Source organism: Callorhinus ursinus, unplaced genomic scaffold (genome assembly GCF_003265705.2).
Source record: "Callorhinus ursinus isolate GAN/ISIS: 27379988/994484 unplaced genomic scaffold, GSC_fseal_2.0 scaffold66, whole genome shotgun sequence".
NCBI classification, from domain to species: Eukaryota; Metazoa; Chordata; class Mammalia; order Carnivora; family Otariidae; genus Callorhinus; species Callorhinus ursinus.
The window spans coordinates 5,204,712-5,214,345 of record NW_027397128.1 but is presented as its reverse complement, the minus strand read 5'-3'; the positions used below and the strand labels follow the sequence as shown (position 1 = coordinate 5,214,345).

The 9,634-nt window shown below is 48.0% G+C and overlaps 1 protein-coding gene across 4 annotated transcripts; it reads left to right on the top strand.

The window, feature by feature from the left end:
• Window positions 1-1,765: 1,765 nt before the first annotated feature.
• Window positions 1,766-6,490, top strand: PJA1 (praja ring finger ubiquitin ligase 1). 4 transcript variants are annotated; one of them, XM_025860215.2, is made up of 3 exons: window positions 1,766-1,911; window positions 3,862-4,383; window positions 4,948-6,490. In XM_025860215.2, exons 2-3 carry the CDS (start codon window positions 4,091-4,093, stop codon window positions 6,047-6,049), a joined length of 1,395 nt encoding a protein of 464 aa, XP_025716000.2. In that variant the 5' UTR covers window positions 1,766-1,911; window positions 3,862-4,090; the 3' UTR covers window positions 6,050-6,490. The 4 variants fall into 4 exon arrangements, with proteins under 4 accessions (XP_025716000.2, XP_025715857.2, XP_025715734.2 ...); XM_025860072.2 differs by having other exon boundaries at window positions 4,189-6,490; XM_025859949.2 differs by having other exon boundaries at window positions 3,862-6,490.
• Window positions 6,491-9,634: the final 3,144 nt, after the last annotated feature.

The following is a 9,634-nucleotide window of genomic DNA, read 5'->3' as shown; positions in this document are numbered from 1 at the left end:
ATGGATTTAAAAAAAAAGAAAAGACCCAAGTATATGTTGTTTACAAGAAACCGATTTTAAATATAAAGACAGAGAGATTAAAAGTAAATGGATAGAGGAAGGTATACACACTAACATTAATAAAAAGAAGGCTGAAGTAACTATGTTAATTCCAAACAAAGCAGATTCCAGAACAAGAAACATTATCAGGGATAAATCCGGGCATTACATAATGATAAAGGGTATCAGTTCAGATCTGAGAATCTGAAGAAAATAAATTTGCTCAATCTGTATGACGTGTACATGCAAACGTGCATTTTATGCTCTACTTTTCTGTATATTTGAAATACTTTAAATTTTTTGATAAAAATGCATCCTTTCTTGAGTACAAATATATATAGAGAGATTAGGTTTACTAATTGTGTTGCTCAGTCTGTCTATATCCTTATTTATTTTGTAGTCTGTTTGGTTCATTTATAACATAACAAGTGTGGTTAAGTCTCCCACTATAATTGAAAACTTGCTGATCTCTCTTCATATTTCTAACATATTAGCCTCATATACTTTGAAATCACACTGTTTGGCATAGAAAGTTTACTGACTGCATCTTTTCTGTAAATGACACAACCTGTTTTGTTCTCTTTAATGTTTTCCACTTTGAGTTCTTGATTTTTCTGATATTAACATTGTTACATGTCTCTTCCCTCCTTTCTTCCTTCTTTTCTTCTTTTTAAAATTCCTTCCTTCCCCTCCCTCCTTCCTCCCTTTCTTCCTTCCAGTATTTAACTGGCATATATTTTCCTTTTCTATATCTGCTTTAAGTGAAACTCATATAAACAGCATATAACCAGATTTCAAAAGAACAAAATACTTAAAATGAGAGTCTGCTTTTTTCTAGGTGTGAATCCACACTACATACTGATATATTTGGATTTATTCCTGCCCTTTTTAAAAATATCCTTTCTTGTTGCCGCCCACCCCACTTCTGCCCTTTTTGATAGATTGAATTTTTCTCTTTGTTCTACATATTATTTCTTTATACATACATTCCACATATTATTTCTTTACACATACATCCTATTTCCATTATGTGTTGACCCCTAATATTTCTTGTTCTTCTATTATGCATTTCCAAGAACAAAACTTTGCTATTGTCCCCATGTAAAGACATGGGGAGTCTTTACATTCGATGTAAATATTAAAGATACGTTGCAAAGTGCAATTTAAAAAGAACAACAACAAAAAGAGTTCGGAGTTAGTAAAATTATACAAATCCAAAAAGTACAGCCATAGTATTTTTTTAAACTGCAGAGCGATTACCAGATCGTGAACAGGTATTGCGCTTCATGACTGATCATTTCTTTTGGCTAGAGAAGCTTGATTTTGTAATTAACAGCAACAAATTCTACTGTAAACAGTTCAATTGCTTCAATTACCAGGTTAAAAAAAATTACAACCCTAGATATATAGTTTCACATCGTCCATACTGCTGGTACAAACCATAACACATAACACAGGTATATTATTATAATTACTTTAGCACTGGAATTAATCAGAAAGAATGTGTAGATTTCATCTTTAAAAAAAACAGAACGGAAGGGAGTATGGCTAAATGTTTAACATTGTTAAAGCCGGCTGTTGGTTACATTTTTTGCTGTCCTTTTCAGTATCCTTGACGATTTCATCATTTAAAATGAAATAATGCTTTGGGGCCCACCCTGATTTGTCGAGAGCAGCTGCCGCCCCCGCCACATCAAGGGGGCGGGCCCCAGCGACGCCACAATCACTTCCTCCGCCGCAGTCGCCGCCCGCCCTGTTGCTGGCTGCCGGGGGAGGAGCTGGAGACCAGGAGCCGCGGCTCTGGCGCTCTGTTTGGCGGTCGGAGGTCCGAGAGCTCTGCGCCTCGCGAAAGCGTGCGGGTGTCAGGCCTGGGTGAGTGAAAGGCTGTTTCTTTTCTCGCTTCATCCAGACGGGGCGGTGGGACAGGTGGTCGGGCATGGGGGCGAGGATTCGGGGTCCTCTAGCGAACAGATTTTCAGGCTCGCCCCTCGGGAAGGGGTGGGGCGGACGCAAGACCTGATTGCAGAGGGAGGCCTGTGTCCCCCGTCCCCCAGCCCCTTCCGTGTGGCGCGGCCCCCACTCGAGTGGCTTTAACCGCTGTTTGGGAAGGGGAGTGGTGGTCGGGGCCCTCTCTTTCCTCCCTTCTTGGTCCCTTGGCAGAGCACTCCATGGCCTTTCTTCCCCCATTTTGCAGTTGTTTTGCTGAATGGTAAATTGTTAAGATTTTTAGGTAAATATATTATTGTTCCCAGGAAAATAATTGTTGTCGCAAAAGAACAAATTATTCCCAGGGAGAAACTAGACCCTCACACGCCTTTTCTTTCTTTCTTCTCCTTCCCTGGCCAGTGGTTTGGATTTGTCGTTTGAGCCGATAACATTTCTCTCTCACACACACACACACACACACACACACACACACACACACCCGCCCCGGCCCTCATTATGACATTGCGGCCCCCTCCCCCTCCCCGTGTCTCGCGTGTGTGGGCAGGGACCTACACATACACGCATGCATGCATGGTGCGCGTGCGCACACGCACGCGGGCATACATACATACACACATGCAGCCCCCTCCCTGCGCTCCCCCATACTCAAGATTCTGGCACATCCCCTTCCCCTTGCACACATGGACACACACACAGACACACCTTCTTGCACACTGTCACACCCTCCAGTGCCTTTCCTTCTCACTGCCTGCCACATACACACCTCCAGAAGCAGCCCCCTCCTTCTTGTGCCTCTGAATGCTCTGGTGAGTGCATACACACACACGCGTGCACACACACTCACACACGCCTTCTGGGGCTGCCTTAGCCTCTGCCTGCCACATACACACATAAGGACATCCTTTGATTGCTCGCCCCTCTTTCGTATGCCACATACATACATACGCACCCCCACACTCTCATTCACCCAACCCTCACAAATGCTCCCAGCCCTGCTCCCTGTCTGCTACATATGTGCACAGACAGCCCTCCTCTGCTGGTCCTTGCGGTGCGCACACTCACGCAAATCCTTCTCCAGGGACACCAAGCCCCCTCCCTGCTAGCCAGCTTCATGAATACACAAATTTCTCTGATTGCTGACCCCTGTTCCACCCACTGGCCACCCGCGCATCCCTCCCCTGTGCTGTCCCTCTCGTGGATGCCCTGGCTCACGCTGACATGTCTCCATTGTTGCCTCCCATTTTGCCGAACACGCGCGCGCAGACCATAGGCCACCCCTGTCCGGTGCCACCAGACCCTTCCTTGTCTGCCACGGACACAGTACACAGGCGTCCCTCCACAGAGTTGCAGCCGCTGCACATACAACCACACATGCACGTTCTCTTTCTGTCATGCTTACACACACCCCTCTCCTCTCGAAGCCACCCCCACCCGCGCCTGTCATTTTCCTACCCACATCCAGAATGGGTCTCATTCTGCCTGACACTAACGCTTCTTCCCAACACACCTGCCCCCTCCCCCTACAAACACAGGCATCTCTCCGCGGCAGGATGGCTGCCCCCCCCTTCACCTGCTCCTCTCCTCCTGACAGACACGTAGGCACTCATGAACACGTGGGGATCTATATTTTCCATCCTATTCCAATTTGCATTTCTCCTGTCTGTCTGCAGGGCTCAGAAAAGACGCAGACACCCCATAAAATAACCGCAACAGTCTCTCCGCTTCCATGTTGGCAATAATTCCACAGTGCTTCACCCACCTTCCCCGGCGTCCAGTCACCCCCACCCCCACCTTCTGTCAGATTCTTCCCTAAGTCTGGCTTTCCTATCCGCCCAGTTTTGTAATCATTTTGCCAACATTAAAAATGTGTTCCAGGTCTACACCTGACAGTCACTGGAATGCTACTTCAGGCCTTAGAAGAAAGTGAAACTAATTGTAAAGGCCCCTTATTCTTTCTGTTACCTGCCTGCTGAAGTGGAAATAGATCTCCCTGCTCTTTTATTCTGAACTGATTTGACGTTCCCATCTCCAAAGCTTTGTGCAGGGAGCAGGAACCTTTCCACTCGAGCCCCAGCTGTATTGGAAACCCTCCTAAGTCAGAGCCATGGGTCAGGAATCTAGCAAGCCTGTATGGCCCAAGCCGGCAGGAGGGTATCAGTCCAATACAGGCAGGAGGTATGGAAGAAGGCATGCTTATGTCAGTTTCAGGCCATCCACGAGCCAGCAGGAAAGGATTTCCGGCCAGAGAAAGACGACGTCCGAAGTCCCAATGCACAGATCAGCCCCCAGTCAAACCACCAAGAGGAGCCGGTCACCATTTTCCATCCCTCGTCGTAGTTGGGAAGACAGTGAGAGCCCTGGAGCCGGCCTGAATGTTGATAATGAGGACTACTCCAGGTACCCATCAAGAGAGTACAGGGCCTCGGGTGGCAGAAGAGGAATGGCTTATGGACACGTTGACTCTTTCGGGGCAGATGATAGCGAGGAGGAGGGGGCTGGGCCTGTTGAGCGAGCGCCAGTGAGAGGGAAAACTGGCAAGTTTAAAGATGATAAGCCGTATGACCCAGACAAAGGGGCCAGGTCTTTGGCTGGGGTGCCCCCGCAGTTCTCTAGCTTTAAGCGTGATGTGAGAGAGGAGCTTGACAAGTTAGACCCGGCCCCTGCGGCAAGATGCTCTGCTAGCAGAGCCGAGTTCCTGCAGCAAAATAGCATGGCCTCTCAGACATCTGCTGAAGGCAAGGTGGCTACCACTGGCGACAGCCTGGAGAGGCAGAGACGGGGGCAGAATTTACCTGCCCGTCCCAGCAGGGCTCCTGTGAGTATTTGTGGTGGTGGGGAAAACACCCCAAAGAGTGCAGAGGAGCCGGTGGTGAGGCCCAAAATCAGAAATCTGGCGAGCCCCAACTGCGTGAAACCAAAAATATTTTTTGATACTGATGATGATGATGATATGCCACATAGTACTTCCAGGTGGAGGGATACTGCCGGCACTGCGGAAGGCCGCTCGGATGGCCTAGCAAGAAGAGCCAGAGGCGAGAGTTCAAGTGGCTACTCTGAGCCGAAGTACCCTGAAGACAAGCGGGAGGCCAGGAAGGACCAAGTGAAGCCGGAGAAGGTGCCAAGACGCCGACGGACCATGGCCGACCCTGACTTCTGGACGTACAGCGACGACTACTACAAATACTATGATGAAGATTCGGACAGCGACAAAGAGTGGACCGCGGCTCTGCGTCGCAAGTACCGCGCTCGAGAGCAAAACCTGTCGTCCAGTGGGGAAAGCTGGGAGACCCTGCCGGGGAAAGAAGAGCACGAACCCGAGCAAGTGAGAGTGAGTGGCGGAGCGGGCGCTAGCCCCAGTGCGGGGGCCAGTGGGGGCGGCGGCGGTGGCGGCGGTGGCGGCGGTGGCGGCGGCGGCGGCGGCGGCGGCGGCGGTGGCAGTGGCAGTGAACTTGAAGAAATCCAAGGAGCATCTCTTCCGGAAGAGGAGCAGGCATCCCCAAGAGAAGGTGAAGTTCCTTGGCTCCAGTACAACGAAAATGAGAGTAGCAGCGAGGGGGATAATGAATCGGGCCAGGAGTTTCCGCAGCCCGGAGTATTCATGCTGGATGGAAACAACAACCTTGAAGACGACTCCAGTGTGAGCGAAGACCTCGAAGTGGATTGGAGCCTCTTTGACGGGTTCGCAGACGGCTTGGGGGTGGCTGAAGCCATCTCCTATGTGGATCCTCAGTTTCTCACCTACATGGCACTTGAAGAGCGCCTGGCCCAAGCGATGGAAACCGCCCTGGCGCACCTGGAGTCTCTCGCTGTGGATGTGGAGGTGGCCAACCCGCCGGCGAGCAAGGAGAGCATCGACACTCTCCCCGAGATCCTGGTCACCGAGGATCACAGCGCTGTGGGGCAGGAAATGTGTTGCCCCATCTGTTGTAGTGAATATGTGAAGGGGGAGGTGGCAACCGAGCTGCCTTGCCACCACTATTTCCACAAGCCGTGCGTGTCCATCTGGCTTCAGAAGTCAGGCACCTGCCCCGTGTGCCGCTGCATGTTCCCTCCCCCACTCTAAGTCCACCGCTCTTTACTCCTGGTCAGATGATTTTCCCCCTCTGAAACCCACAATACTGCAGGAGCCCTCTCAAAATTAACAAGTGAAATGAAACCAGTGATTCATCTACACCTGTTGATTCCTTGTGATTATTTCCAATGTGAAAACGGTTGTGTGCGATTGCATTAAAAATCACATTGTCTCTCTTAGAGGTTAGAAAAGGAAGACTAAAGTTTCTTAAGCGCTACTTGAGATTGCAGTAAAAACGTATGGTTTCTAACCTGAAAGTTGAAATAAGTTGCATTTGTTTTCTTCGGTAGACTATGTTGCTGTTAACCGTAACGTCAAGTTTATCTGTTAACTATGTCCGGAAGGCGTCATCATTTCTGTTGCATGTTATGGGTTAATGTTCCTGTAATTGCAGTGCCGTAAAAGCTTATTAAAGTTCTTCTTTTGGTTTTACATGGTATAGTGGAATTGTTTGGTTTTGTCTAAAATGGCGGTACTAAGTGACTTTATAATTGATCCCTTGCACCTGCATCTGAAATAGGGTTTTGTGGGTTGTTGTTTATTTTGTTTTGTTTTGTTTTGTTTTTTCCTGGTGTTCCCAACTGTAGAAAAACTTGAGTGTCACTGGAAATGCTAACTCCAACAACAGCAAAAAATTAACAGTGACGATTTCTAAAAGTAGGACTAAAGTGTATGATTGTCAGACTACTCTAGGGGCAAAGGTCACATAGAGAAGTACCCCGTCAGTCTGTGGGAAGGAAAGAGACAATGCAAAAACATGGTGAAAATAAAGAACAATGGTAGAAACAAATCCAAAATGAGTATGGGTCGGTGGGGGGGGGGGGAGGAGTTAAAAATCCCCTTTCAGGAAATAGAAACTCTCAGAGCCAGGCTGGTTCAGTTGGTAGAGCTTGTGACTCTTGATCTCGGGGGGTGTGAGTTCGAACCCCATGTCGGGTGTAAATAAATAAAATCTTAGAAAAGAAACTCTTGAGAGAAAATGGGCACCCCCCCCGATAGCAAACAAACCTCTTTGCTGACTGTATACCTTGCCACAGTGACACGAAAGGATTAGAAGAGAAAAATATATGCCAGACAAGTGCTGTGACAAATATCGATACCCACTTACACAGAGTGAACAGGTTTTAACATTTGGCCATATTGGCTTCCAATCTGTCTGTCTGTCTTCAATAAACAGAATCTTTCGGGCACAAGTGAAGTTCCTCCCCTGTCATACTTACTTTCTCTTCCTCCACAGAGGTAAGCACTACCCAGGAAATGGTGTGTTTACTTCTTGTCTGTGTTTTTAGACATACATGTGTGTATGTATATGTATATGTGTACATATATATGTATATGTGTGTATATATCCATAGCCAATATAGAATGTTTATGTTTTCTAAGTGGACATAATTGATAGAACGTATGTATGTATGTATCGTTTTGCAACTTGATTTTTTCACTGAGCATTGTTTTTGAGATTTAACCATTTTGATACAGATAGCTCTAGTTCATGCACTTTAACTGCTGTATAATAGACGTTCAGTTGTATGAATCATCACAATTTATCCATCCCCTTATTGGTGAGCGTGTAGGTTCTTCCCAGTGTTTTGCAGCAATGAATATACTTAAAAGATGTCTCTCTGTGCCCATGTGTGAGTTTCTCTAGGGCTAAGTACGCGGAGATGAAGTTCCTGGGTCTTTGGGCTTGGAGGGGAAATTTTGGGGTCCTTTGGGCTTATTAAGCATCTTCCTCCTCACCAGATATTGCGAAACTGCTTTCCCAAGTGATTGTGCTAATCCATGCTCCTACTGGCAGTTTATGGGAGCTGTTTTTAGCTCCAACAGCTTGGATATGGTTAATGTTCAACCTCACGGGCGATCAGTGACATATAAACTAAGAGAACAGTGAAACATACTGTGTCCATCAGAAAGCCATAGTTTTTCTTCATGATAATATCTAATTTGGGCTAGGAAAAAACCAGGAAACACAAGTGATAACAGCCTTGTTGGGGAACAGTTAGGGGAGTAGCTAAACTTTCAAGATGCAAAATGGCGCATGTCTTTCAGCCCAACTTAGATCCTTGGTGGTATGGAGCTAGTACTGTACAGCAGTTAAAAATTGTATGTGCTGCTACGGAAAGAGCTCCAAGGCACACTGTTGACAAAGATTATATATACAGTCTGTACAGTCTTCATGTAAAATAAAACCTTGCATAACCAAACTATATATCATAATGCACCAAAGTATCTGGAAGGCTGCATACCTAACTGACGGCAGTGGCTACCTCTGGGGAGGGACAGGGTTGGGGGGAAAAAAGAGCAAGGAAGAGGACTTTAGATTTTTTTCACCTGCAATCATTAATTTGCTTGATTGTCTTACAGTGGCGCTGATTTTCATGAATATTAACAAAATAAGTAAAATCAAAACAATTCCCAATTTAAAAAAAAAAGAGTGAGAGATGATGCTGATTCTGTCACTGCAAGTCCAGAAACATGGGTGGAAGCCACGGCAGTCCTTTGCTTCTTTGTCCCCCACAGCCATTGTGTGTGCACCCCCCTTGGCCTTCAGCCAGCACCTCAGCTGTCACGGGGAGTCAGAAGTCTGTGACCTTAGAGGGCTCTTGGTGGCTGGGCTTGTGGTTTGCGTCACATTACCCTTGGCTGTGCCCTCACTGGCACCACACTAGGGGGTATGGTAGAGGCACCCTTGGGGCCTGGTTATCTTCCTCCTTGCTCCCTTGCAGAGTGGCGGCCCTAATTTCCCTTAGAGACACAATCAGTAAATCCACGGAAGGGGCGGCGGTGGGGGCGGGGGGACTCCTCTCTGGCGCCTGCAGCCCCCTGCTGGTCTTGGGAGAAGCCTGTCGCCACAGGGGCTCCTGCTAGAGGTGTGGCGCTCCCGAGGAGGGACAACCACAAGGCCAGAGACCTGGGCCCCAGGCTCCGAGTCACCTGGGCTCAGGCAACTGGGACCTCAGTTAAGCACCTCAGACACTTGTGCCCAATACCTTAGGTCTGGAGGGGGAGGAAGTCAGAGGAGTCGGGGGCCACGAAGCATTTCCTCCTGAGCCACCGTGGTGGTGGTGGCGGCGACGGCGGTGGCCGCAGTGGGGGCCATGCTGCCAATGCTAGAGGTCCAAAGCTCCTGTGTGGGATGTGACTGTGTCCTTGGATGCCCAGTTCCCCTTTTCCCACCACTTTCTGATTCTCCAGCCTCCCCGACTCTTCCCTAAGCTCCTCCATGGCTTTTCAATAAAACCGTCTTGCTTAAATTAACTAGGATTGGTTTCTGTTGTTTCTAACCAAGAATCCCAAATGGCACACTTGCCAACCCCATAACCCACTTTTGTGCCTGTTTCTTAGTCACGTGAAATACCTGGAATGGCAAAGGGTCAGGCAATTTCTGTTGACAACACAGTGGACCTGTTGTTGGCACCTGGAGCCCTGGTTCTAGAACAGCAGACCTCAAGGCCACTACACGGGAAGCGGTCCTTTTTGACAGTCGGTTATTTGGCATATTCATGAAAGGTGCCACCCACCACACTAGACTTCTTGGTTTCTGGACTTGTTTCCTGGCTGTGGGATAAAGAGCCC

Excerpts from the sequence above, each read along its gene's own strand:
- PJA1 (XM_025859949.2), top strand. The coding sequence starts at position 4,091 with ATGGGTCAGGAATCTAGCAAGCCTGTATGGCCCAAGCCGGCAGGAGGG.